This window comes from Pholcus phalangioides, unplaced genomic scaffold (genome assembly GCF_987345545.1).
Source record: "Pholcus phalangioides strain wild (caught in Gottingen) unplaced genomic scaffold, Ppha-v1.0 ptg000010l_1, whole genome shotgun sequence".
NCBI classification, from domain to species: Eukaryota; Metazoa; Arthropoda; class Arachnida; order Araneae; family Pholcidae; genus Pholcus; species Pholcus phalangioides.
Genome location: NW_028301603.1, coordinates 18,345,738 through 18,358,063, shown reverse-complemented (window position 1 = coordinate 18,358,063; position 12,326 = coordinate 18,345,738). Strand labels below are relative to the sequence as shown.

The window sequence follows — 12,326 nt, the reverse complement described above, 5'->3', positions numbered from 1 at the left end:
ATAGTTTCAGAACTGATGAAAATTCATAATTTGTGAAAGAAATTATTATAACTGTAAATTCAGGGTCTGGTGTAACTTTGCCTGTAGCACGCCTCCTAAAGACAGCTCTGACATATGTGCAATACGTCGAAAAGAATGGAGACTATTAGGAGTGAGTTGGCTGATGTAGTACAATAATGATATTTCCGAAACAACAGCTCGGCCTACCACAAGAAGTGATTTACTGCCCTTTACCCAAAAGGGTGAGGTGACGGAACAACAGCAGCAGAACTTTATAGAAATTAAATGTGCTAATGGTGTTACTACTGCTACTTAACCACACATATGCCTCATACATGCCGGAATGTATGTTCTGAGTGTATGCATGGCTCTAACGTCTTTATGTTGTCAGAATTGTGCTCGTTTTGTATTCTCACTGGTGCTGCCATCTGCCTTCTATATTTTGAAGTAAAGATGGTTGATACTTGATACTGTGGCAAATTTTAATGGGGAATGAAATAATCATTAAAAAATGATGGAGTTTTACAATGAGGGTCATCAAGATCACGCTTGTCCTCCCCCTCCACAAAATTCTTGGTTATGGCCTGGCCTGCCTTGCTTGCAGGCTGAGAATTTTGTCCCGAGCCGTCACTGGATGAAAGAACCGCATCCTGGAAATCGCTTCAGAAAAATAGCAGACATTGTTGAGCCTGTAGCCTGCTCTTTATTCTGATCATCAACAACAGATTAAATTAGTGGTTCTCAAAGTGTGCATCGCGATGAGTTGGCGATATTGATATGCACCTGTTTGGGGGTTTTGAAGTGGTTCTTTGATAGACTATTCTGGGCATTGCGAATAAATGTTGAACAGGGCAAGGAAGCTGCACAGGTAACCAATTATATCAATGTAACTCAACCTTATCAAGAATACGGGGCCACTTATGTGATTTGATAATATTAGGTCAGCATGTATGGATTTGCCAGCGGCAACAGATTGCTTCCACATCAATTTAAAAAACATTTTACCGTATACCGGTTATTACATAAAAATCTTGTAGAACTAAGAAGCATGCATTTCTTATGTTCTAGTGAATAAATAATTGCTATCACTATCAGAAAACCAACCCTTTCAGTTAGTTATAGAGCTTGCTTTCTAGTTGTGTTTTTTATGTTGGAAAATTGCTTAATTTCTGAACTGTACAAAGTGCTTTATTACAGCTTGCGGAAATGGTTAGTCTTCATTTCTTAAGTTTAATGGAAGCTCTGATGGAATGCAACTCTACAGTTCTTGCACGAGTAAGTAAAACTCTGATACACTATATTGTCAAAGTCGTCTTTTTTGAAGTACAGACATTTTCTCAAATTTCTAGAAAAGTATTTGGCCAATTGTTCTGAAATTTCAGTCACCTGAACCTTATGCTTGTGCCCATAATTCCCAGTGAAAATTTAGTCAGGAGTGCATATAAGAGCCTGATAAAAAATTAACTAGAAAAAAGGCTTTTCATCAACCCTGTATCAAAAAAAGCTGGAAATGATTTGTAACTTTCACAAAACATTGTACTAACTTGTTCGCATGCGAATAGGAAATATTTATTTTGTTTTTGGTCGCTAGATATATAGTGCAACTCATATAAAAATTCCAGTTGAATGTCGCAAAAATTCAGAAAGATCTACATGATATCGTGAGCTGTAATTTAAGTTACTAGCTGAGAGTTCTCCGGATGATAAGTAATTTTCCACAAATGCACTCATGACTAAATTTTCACTGGAAACTGTGAGTACAAGCATAGGGTTCACGTGACAAAAATTTCAGAGCGATTTGCCCGGTATTTTTCCAGAAGTTTGAGAAAATGCCTAAACTCCAAAAAGGACACAGACTTTTGGAAATATAGTGTACTTCCTATTTGGGATAATGATATCAAATTTTAAGCATGACATTTTTGAATAAGTGTTCTTGAATGAGATCAGGTTTTGGGTATATTTTTCATCAATGGGTTATGGTACTTCTCGTGTTACGGGAAGATATTTTATTGAAGATATATATCTAAGAGAATATATCTAAGAATATATCTAAGAGTATATTTTGTGGCAAAATATATTTTTGTAGCTGAAATATTTCATCACATTTCTTCCGCACCCCCCCCCCCTTTTCAGCTACTTCCGATGTGGACTCCTGTGCTGTACAGCTTTCAGGGACAGGTAAAAAAACCTTCATTTAAAAAATTATTCTCTCTTATTACAAATATGATTTTATTTGAGGATTTTTTTTTCACGAACACACAAGGATTGAGCAAGAAAGAATGTTGGGGCAGCTATAGATTCCATACTTGTCAGGAATAAGTTACATGATTGTTGTCACACCAGGTAAATAGATGTTGCTAGTTGTTCAAGACATTCATATGGAACTGCTGTGTCTGGTGCTCATAAAAGCAAAACAAATGGTGCTGCAGATAGAAGAGTGGGTATCGCAAGTGAGCGAGTCACCTAATCACTTTGTCGTTCAGTTACATACTCACTCTGTCAATAACTGTGTGACTCACCCTCACTTATACGGTTACTCACTCACTCTGTCATTCTCATGGTCACTCATATGGTCAGTGACTTGCTCAATCACTCATTCATCAATTCACTGGTTTTCTTATACTGTCGCTCACTAGCATATTCAGTAGCTCATTCACCAACTCATTTGGTTACTGACTCACTCACACATACTCACCTGCTCAATCACTCATTCACTGGTAACAAACTATCGTTTGTTAATTATCCCAGCCGTGATTTTTCTGTTAGGGAATTTCCTCGCTGTGAGTTGCTTAGCTGTGAATTTTCAGTAAATCTTTTTATTCAGCCATTTTTCTGACCCTAATAATCTGGCTTATCCAAATATTGCAGATGCCAGTCAATATTTGCCGTGCATTTCTGCCCATTAGCTATATTTTTGTTTTTAAGTCTGGAAGTGCCTTTATTTGTATTTTTGTGTGTATATGGAGGCTATACTTGTATTTTCTTGTCAGCTGCCGAAGAATTTACAGTTCCGACTGCGTGCGTGCATAAACAGTCCACCTACAGCGCATACTCGCGAGGATGCAACATCGGTGAGCACAGCGTTTCTCAGGTGGCTGCAGAGGCTGCAATTCAAGATGGGCCAAATAGAAGTGCAATCGTCAACTGCTACTCAGTTCTATTCCCTATAAGCGCTAAGAAAAGAAAGAACGAAAAACGCTTTGAACCTTGAGCATATACATACATACACAGGGTGTTTCAAAATTCTACATAGTGATTTGAGGAAGAGAAAGAAGGAGGACACTGTAATAAATTATATCCATAATCAAAAGCATGACCGTAAACATTCCTGGAAGGTTATAGAAGATGTTGCAGTCATATCAGGCCTCGGGGATATAGGGATATGAGACTTCCTTTCAGCCTCTCTTATAAATAGGCCATCAGTCTTGACAGATCTAATCTTAAAAAATGAGCCAGTGATTCTCAATATGTGCTTTGCGGTTCCCGGGGCCAACCTCTGTTAGGTGCATCGCGAGAAGTTGGTGTAGTGCAGGGGTCTTCAACTGCTGACTCACAATGAGGCAACATTTTCAGTTCCAGCCAGGCCCACAGGTTATTTAGCTATATTACACATATGCTATCAAAGAGCTTCGCAAGCCTCAAAAATCCTGTGGGTGGCCATGCATTGAAGACAGCTGATGTAGTGATTTGTGCCTGTTCAGTGCTTTGAAGTGATTTTTTTCTGGACTATTCTGGGGAATCTGTGGGAGGAAAACGTTTAAGAACCACTGAACTAAGAATATTACATTAACACTTAAATGAGCACTCACAAGATTTCTCTTGTTTCAGTGCTGAGACATAAAAGACCGGCAACAAGATTTCTCGATTTTTAATTTCCTATATGTATTTGTTTTTAATTTCCAAATAAGAAAATCACCGGTCTTAGTAAGCCTACAGGAAATAATATGCTGTCGTTTAAGTGTTAAGAACAAAATGGAGGAGACTAAAGAGCAAGTATATATGAATACATAAATCTAAGGCCCCACCCATACATAAGTCTAAGGCCTCCCCACCTCCTAAAAACCTATTTCTATTGGGGTTCTTTTTTTGCATGATTCAGGTTTTTAGTAATCTGAGGTGTCCTTTGTCCCATTCACCTTTTATTACAGAGACTACTGTATTCCCCAGTGCTCCTGGTGTGTTTTTTTTATAGAGAAGAACCTTGGTGTATGAAATACAAATACCTACTCACTCTGAAGTGAACCTCATGGCAATATCGCCATCACCACTGCTGATATGCGTAACTTCAGGTGCTATGTGGCAATCAATACATTGCTAGTGTCAGGCATACATCAATCAGGGCAGTTCTTGGACCGTGTGACCCATGCGGCCGCACAAGGCATTAGAAAGGCTTTAAGAGGGGGTGCCAAATCTGAGTTGAAAGGGTGGAAAATAAGCTTTGTTGACCAAAATTGTAGGAAGGAAGGGGCGTGAAAGATAGGTCCAGCACGGGGGGGGGGGGAGATTTTTTTCCCCGAGCCCCCCCCCCGGCATTGATGTCATGCACTAATACTAATTACGGAAATTCTTGTTACAAGGTTTATTTCAGAGCAAAAGACATTGCACAGGCTTTTCTTCTACCGAAAAAAAAAGTTCCAATTGTCCACCTAAAGCACTGGTGAGAAGTTCCTGCTATAACCTTTGGATGGTGTTTCTGTTGATCACTTTTGTTGCACCACATCATTTTCTGCACACGAGAGGTAAATAGATAGAACCCTCAATGTATTGCCGATTCTGAAAGGCAGTGTTTGACATTTTGCTTTTCTTTTTTTAATGCTCACCAAGGGGTTGGTGTGTTAACCTCTTGGTGTGGGACTCCCTACAGTAACAATCGTTTTCTGTGGTCATGTTGTTGTTGTTTCGGTCGTACCCCTGCCTGCAAGAAAGTTTCTGATAAGGACAAATCAGGTATCGAACTCGTGACATCTATTCCTGCTATGTTAATTTAAAAATATTCTATTGAATATCAACATGAACGTTTCGGTCATGTGCTTTTGATCATTTTGGTTGTTTTTTATCTCTTCCTTACACAGATTTTTGAGCCACCCTGTATACAGTTAACGTTTGCCAACATTGTAAATATAAAGATATATATATTTTTTGTGTTGTATTAACCTCTGAAAATAATGTTCGACATAGAATAAGAAATATATTACCAATTGAGAATTTTAAAGTGAAATAAATGACACTTATTGCATTGATAGTATTCTAAAATTGTTACGTCCTACCATACCATAAAGTGGAGTTCACAGTGGATGGATACTATAGAATGATATGATATGCAACATCGACACAGATTGTATCACTTATTGTTTGGTCCAGTATTAACCCGGCCCAAGATGGAACTATTTTTGAAATTATCAAAAGTATATTTAGTTATTGCTGAGGTGAATCAAATACCACTCTGGCAAAAGATATCAGACTTTTTTCATGGCCATTGTTGGTACAGTGGAAATATTTAACAGTATCTTTATAACAGTGTTTTCCATAGTGGCGATGGAATAGAAGGTGGTGAAAGCTATGGGGGTATTAAATGTAGTTCTTCGTGTGGGCTTGAGTTAGGTGCGATGAGACAAAAAAGCTGGAGGGATGCCAGAAAAAAATGTTTGGGAAACTCTGCTAAACTTTTTTGCATAGGTGGAGATAAAAGGCGGTGAAATGTGCAGTGAAGATTTCCCCCAGCATCGAAGATGTGCACCGGTGACCTCTTCATATATGTATTGCAGGGGCGGATTTTTTTTCAACATCGATCATCCGGTGGAAGATCCTAAAATTTTAAGAACACTTGATTGTATAGTTGAAGATCATTATCATAAGGATGGCACAAAAGATGAGAAACTAATAATATTGCAAACTGTATTACTTAGACTTCACATTATTGCTGAGTTTTTCGATTAGCTTTTCACAATTTTTATGAAGTACAGGGCTGTCTTAACATTATCATACGCCCACACACAAAGCGATTTTTCTGAGAGAGGCACTACTACCTAGCTAAAAATTCCTAACTACATATTTGCATATTTACTCTTGAAATCGGAACCAGATCTAATTGTCATTTGACACCCCGGTGCCAGAAGTGCCCAGATGGGGGCCCATGCAGTAAACCAAGTTCTACAGAATAAGGGCATGATTTTTGTGGGTCATTAGTGGATCAACTGTGTAGTTTGATCTATAGAAGTAAAAGAAATGCTACCAAGAGTAAATCACAAACCTAAGAATGTATCTAAAAGAAAAAATACCCAATATAATGGTGATTCATCAGAAATAAGATGATATGAAAATACAGTGTACACAAAATAAAAAAATTGAAATTGTTTTATGATCCCCCTCCCCCCTCCTCTAGCTTCAGATTAGACAGTTGTTGCATTTTCTCTTCTGAGCCCAACAAACAAATTACATGTTTTTAACTGCATCATTCCCTGAGATATTTAAATTCAAAAACCGGTGACAGGTCCGGGCTTAGGAGAATTTCACGGTTCAATGCAAAAAAAATTTGGTGTAGTTGCTCCCCAACTTACAAACTTTTCGAGTTACCAACATAAATCTTGAAGGGGAAATTTATTTTTCAGAAAGAACACTTTCTATGAACACTACAGAAAGAACACATTACTTTCATTTTTTCAAGAACGACTTGATAGTCTGGATCGTAATCAAACACGATCCATTGAGAGGGAATGGCATTTAAATTAATTTTACGAAATTCATAAGTTATTAGTAGAGCCCGGATTATATGCACTAAAAAAGTGGCAAAATATGCTCTCAAAATATGCAAATATGCACTTAAAAATGCAAAAATATGCACTTATAAATGCAAAAATAAGCACTTAAAATTTAAAATGTGCACTGAAAATTCCAAAATATGCATTAAACACCCCAGAATATGCATTAGAAATCTTGAAAAAGTCAAAAATTCCGAAATATGTATAAAAAAATGGAAAATATGCATTAAAAAAGAGAAAATATGCATTAAAAAAGAGAAAATATGCATTAAAAAATACACCATGCAAAAAAAAGTGAATGTGTTTTTAAAATACATGTTTTCTATTAGTGCATATGTATTTCATTTTTACCAAAAAATATCCCCTCATATATATGTATACAGCATATGCAAATAACTACATATTTTTTATTCAGGCATTTTTTTTAGTTTTCAGTTTGTTGTAGCTGCTCAATAACGAAAATAGCAGTAATAAAAGAATTTCGACACTATTTCTAAAAACAAAATTAACATTTTGACACATCTCTAGAAATAGCCTTACAATAAAACAGTTAGTAGTTGTAAAATACTTTATATCGGCGTCCCAACGCCCCTCGCCGAGAGAAATTCAAATCCCGACAGAAATCGCGAAATGCGGCTTATACATGGAAATTGAATTGACCGTGTCGGGATTTTGACCATGTCGGGATTTCGACTTGTCGGGATTCTGACCGTGTCGGGATTTTGACTTGTCGGGATTTCGTCCGTCGGGATTGTGACTTGAGCGCGACACGCCGCCCACTCACCAATAAGAAAAGCAGCATGATTGTTTTCCTACAGAGCGCAATACGCCTTACGACAGCGCTTTACGTCGGGCGTGATTGGCCGACTGCTTCTGGAGGAGTCAAATGCGTCGGGCGCCACGGTTTTGCCGATATTCTCTTCACTCTTGTGTGTTTTTTTTCCCTTCCCTTCAAACCGGAGCACGCAGACGACAGAGTAGCTGATGCCAAGGCTTTATATAGCCGCCCTGATCTGATGCGCCTGGCTAGGGAAACACAAACGCTTAGCGTGATTATATAACACGTTTCTGTCGGCGTGAAATAGTATAATTCGGTTCACGCTGCGCAACAAACCTATTCCTAGGAAAACCCGGCTTAAGGTTCGCACCAGGCGTCGTCCTTTTTACAGTTTCGAATCTGGTAACCCTATCTGAAGACCACATAATCCGTACTTTCACTTATTTGTTCAATTATCCAGTCCGAATTTTTTTGTGGAAACAAATAATTATTTTTTCTACATAAAATCGATTATTGCAAATGTATGAATTTTGTTACCGAAATTTTTGTCTCAAAAAATTTTATGCTAAAAATTAATTAAGAACTCTTTTTCCCCATCATCACATGAGTTACCTGAAATTTCGAGATTTGATGGCAGCACAAACAATGTATAAATCGAGCTACAGAATCTGTCGTCTGCTTCTCTCCAGGTTACTTGTTTTGAACGTCTCCTTGTGTCCTGAAAAAATTACTGAACTGGCAGTTCGAACTTCCAGTTCTGCTTGTGAGCTTGGCTTGTAGGGAACCGAACAAACCGACTTCTTGTCAGTCGTCTGCTCATTAAGAGGTTCTTCGTTTTGGACGTCTCCTTATGCCCAAATAAAATAACCAAACTTTCAGTTTGAATTTCCAGTTCAGTTTATGAGCTTTGTTTATAAGGAACTGAGCGGAATAAAGAATATATTTTTTTATTTAAACTTCATCATCACCACATGAGTCACTTTTAAATTTGAGATTAGATGGCAGCACCTGCTATGAAGTGGAGTGTGGAAAAATTCACTTTTTACGATCTTAGGGGTCATTCAAGTATTACGTAGGGAAGGGGTTTCGGATTTGCTGACTTTCGATGACGAGGAGGGGGGGGGGGTTTGAAGGTTGCTTATGTTCCCTTTTTTAAGATATTAAATATTCTAGGCTGCTGACGAAATTTTGCTGGGAGGGGGTCAAAAATGGCTGAAAATCTGCTTACGTAATACTTGAATGGCCCCTTACCTGTCGTCTGCTTGTGTGGAGGTCCTTTGTTTCGGATGTCTCCTTGGGTCTTTAAAAAATTACTGAACTGGAAGTTTGATCTTTTTCAGGTCAATTTATAAGCTTTGTTTATAAGAAGCAAAGCTGAACGAAGAATTTAGTTTTTTTATACCTGAGCTTCGTCATCACCACATAAGGCAATTCTGATTTTGAAAGTAGATAGCATCACCAACAATATTTTTAAAAATAAATGTCTTAAAGCAGCGGTTCTCAATTGGGGCTCCATGTGAACTTCGAGGGGCTCCGCGACCTCTCGAGAAAAATAAAAAACCCAGTCAATTTGAAAAAAAAAAATATATTTTTGGAAATAAAATAAATAAAAAAATGAAATTAAAAAAATAATTATTAAAAGATTTTTGAATAAAAAATAGGCGTCCGGGGCTCCGCCATAGAAATTGCATAGCGGAAAGGGCTCCGTGGGACAAAAAAGGCTGAGAACCCATGGAGGAATGAATAATAATGGTTATTCATTCCTCCATGTTGAGAACCGCTCTCTTAAGTATTCTAGAGTATTAAATTAATTTTAACTCCTTTAAAATTGTTAGTGCCATTGTGAATTCGCGGCAAATGCTACAAGGGGAAAAAAAACTGCTATTGGCGGACGGCGTAACGTTTCGAGTCACCCGGTATATACGGGACTCATTACTTCCTAGATAAAATATCTATAGGACGTAATGGCCTAGTCGGGAAGACTGGATGCATTTATCACACCCACGTCCTGTCGCAGGGGTCACTAGACTGGGATCTTTGTTGGGGCCTTAGAGGTCATATTTTTCACTGGTCCCTCGATAAAGAACTTATAGTATGAAAAAAAAGAATTATAAGAAACTAGGCTGAAGCCTTTCAGCCCCCCACAGAGGCCGTGCGACTTGTGCAGACACGTGAGACACCTCTCTAGGAAAGGGTGCCAGATCCGAGTTGGAAAGTGAAAAAAATTTGTAATTTGTTAAGCTGAGGAACGTCATCAGGAGCACCCAAAATAGATCCCTCACGGGCAGAAATTCCTTTCTTTTTTCTGCCCCTACCCATTGGCTCATCAAGGCCACCTTAAGACCATCGTAGACCCGGGGCCACGACTAGACAGGTTTGGGTTAGCTGTGTCAAGCAAGCATTTCGGCACCCTCTTGTAATGTTGAAGCAGAGATTAAACGGTGAAATTTGTTCCCCCCTCTGTCCAGCGTCCGATTCACCAAACCAGCCGGCCTTGCATAAGCTCTGTGGCGAAGTGATTTTTCTGAGCCCCTCCCCCATCTGGCTAGAAAATAATACCTGCCTACCAATTTTCGTGTTTATTCTCAAGTTTTTCTATCGGATTGTATATTTATGAGGCCCCCTTTTCTACAGTTGAGCTGTCTCTTCCCGGCCGTGCTCGGGTGGGCCCTCCGCATCAAGACGACATTTGCGAGAAGGGTGAGGGGGCACAATCAGCAGATAAAGTATTACGTACTTTCAGGGCCGCAACTAGATACTTTGTCAGCCGGGGCAAACCGGCATTTTGGCTGCCATGTGGAAGAAGTGGTTAAAGGGCGAATTCGGCGCCCCTACTGGTCCGACGCCCGAAGCACCAGACCTGTCTGCTCCCCCCTAGTTGCGGCCCTGCGTACTTTATCGGTATTGACAATTGTCAATAGGGAGTCGCCCATTAAATTATTTTCGTAAGTCCGGTATTACATTATAAAAGATTGACAAAAGTTCTTTTATAGAACTTGAAAAATTCAACCAAAAAGCGTATCGGTTTCATTCTTGGTTCTTACAATTTCATCAAGATCTCATTTCACGACCCCTTTACTGTGCCCGGGTGGGCCCATGCGTTAAGACGGCACTGACCTTGGGCTCCGGCAGGACGGTAGCGGACTTGGGGATCTGGCCCTCCCCTAAATGTGGGAAAATGACCGAAAAGGGGAAAAGATGGCCAAATCTATTGTTCTATCACTTTGGTTTCCATGTATGCCGTGGTCATGATGTGGATGCACTTACAATTCAACTTTATTAAACCAAATACGCCCAACATTAATATTCCTGAGGAACTTCTAACGTATAGGGGACACGCTGGAGCTTGAAATTCACCAAAGTTAGCAATCTGACCACTGTTCATAACATTTTGAGGTACCCCCCACAGCCAGAAGTTGCAAGGGTTAAGGTTAGGTGAACTGGCTGCCGGCCAGTTGTCATATCATCCTGTTATTGTCAAAATAGTTCTTCAGCAGCTGCTTTGCTGATATTACAATGTGATCTTGATAAAAGTTGTTCTATCCACACACTAATGCTGTTGACGTGCCGAAATAATGATGTTGCACAAAATAGATTATACTGCTGGCCAAGTACAGCATCATCTATACTTGCACATTCTGCACTACTAGCACTTTTTTCTTTTGCCAAAGAAATTTCCATTGTTTCAGAAGTATCCATGCAAATTTTCAAATCTTTCTGACCAGTACTTATTGTATAGTTTTGGAATCAAAACCTTAAGTATAATCACCCTGTATATAGCTGATTATTTTTCATAAATCTGTTACTACTATACAGTAGAACTTTGATTAACTGGACTTAACCATGAAAGTATAAAAAAAACTATTGAATATTTAGACTGGGTGATATACAGTGTGAGATGTTCTACTTCCTATGAGAAAGAAAATGAAAATGTCTGAGGTAATGTAACTACTAGTAGACTGGTCTTGTGTCCCTGAGGGGCAGCTGGTGTCTTTATTGGATTATAAGACCATCTGTGGCCCCCTAGCATGATGGTGTCTCTACTGTTGCTTCTTTGTGAGGAAAAAAGCAAAGCAAAAAAAACCCTGTGAGAATACACCACTACATTTAGATGTGATGCAATCCTTATTAATGAATTTGCAAAAGATAAAGCATCAGAATTTAGCCAAAGGTTAGAACATGTGGTAAGAATGAGACACGCGTGTGTGTGTGATTTTGGCTCCTTTACATAACTTTAACTTTAAAATACTTCATATGAATATACTGTATATATATATATAATATATGTATATATATATTCAGGCCACTTTTTTTATACTTTTTGGAGAAAAACCACTTATATCATCTAAAGATATACCATCTGAATGTACCAAGGATATATAAAATGTGGTAAGAATGAAAAATTTTGGCTAATAATGAATTATAATATTTTTCAAGGAAAGAAATTATATTTAAACAATTTTTATTTGATTTTTTTTAAAAAAACGAAACTATTTTTTAAAAACCACTTTTGGTTAAAACCAAGGTTTAAACCAAACAACCTTGCTGTGTTACATCAAACTTGGCCAAGGATCTCCAGCTTCTTTGGAAATCGGCCAGCCTAACCATTTCTGAAAATCAGAATTTGGCTGAAAGTCTCTGCCAATTCATGAAGCGGTCGAGTGACTTCGGTAGTATTGACATTGTTTCCCCCCATCCCCAGACTTTCAAGTCTATCTCTGCCTATAGCCAGGTTTTCCTAGAAACAGGTTTCTGCAGCGCTTGCAGTGAAAACTCTGATTGGTCAAAAA

General features: G+C 38.5%; 1 protein-coding gene across 7 annotated transcripts in view; it reads left to right on the top strand.

Moving 5' to 3' along the window:
* Positions 1-5,236, top strand: part of unc79 (UNC-79 domain-containing protein) — a 71,146-nt gene extending 65,910 nt beyond the window's left edge. For all 7 annotated transcript variants that reach the window (XM_089237774.1, XM_089237777.1, XM_089237775.1 and 4 more), the window contains 3 exons: positions 1,198-1,275; positions 2,134-2,178; positions 2,991-5,236. In XM_089237774.1, the coding sequence (XP_089093900.1) occupies positions 1,198-1,275; positions 2,134-2,178; positions 2,991-3,170 (303 nt within the window). In that variant the 3' untranslated portion in view covers positions 3,171-5,236. The remainder of the gene's footprint in view (positions 1-1,197; positions 1,276-2,133; positions 2,179-2,990) is intronic.
* Positions 5,237-12,326: the final 7,090 nt, after the last annotated feature.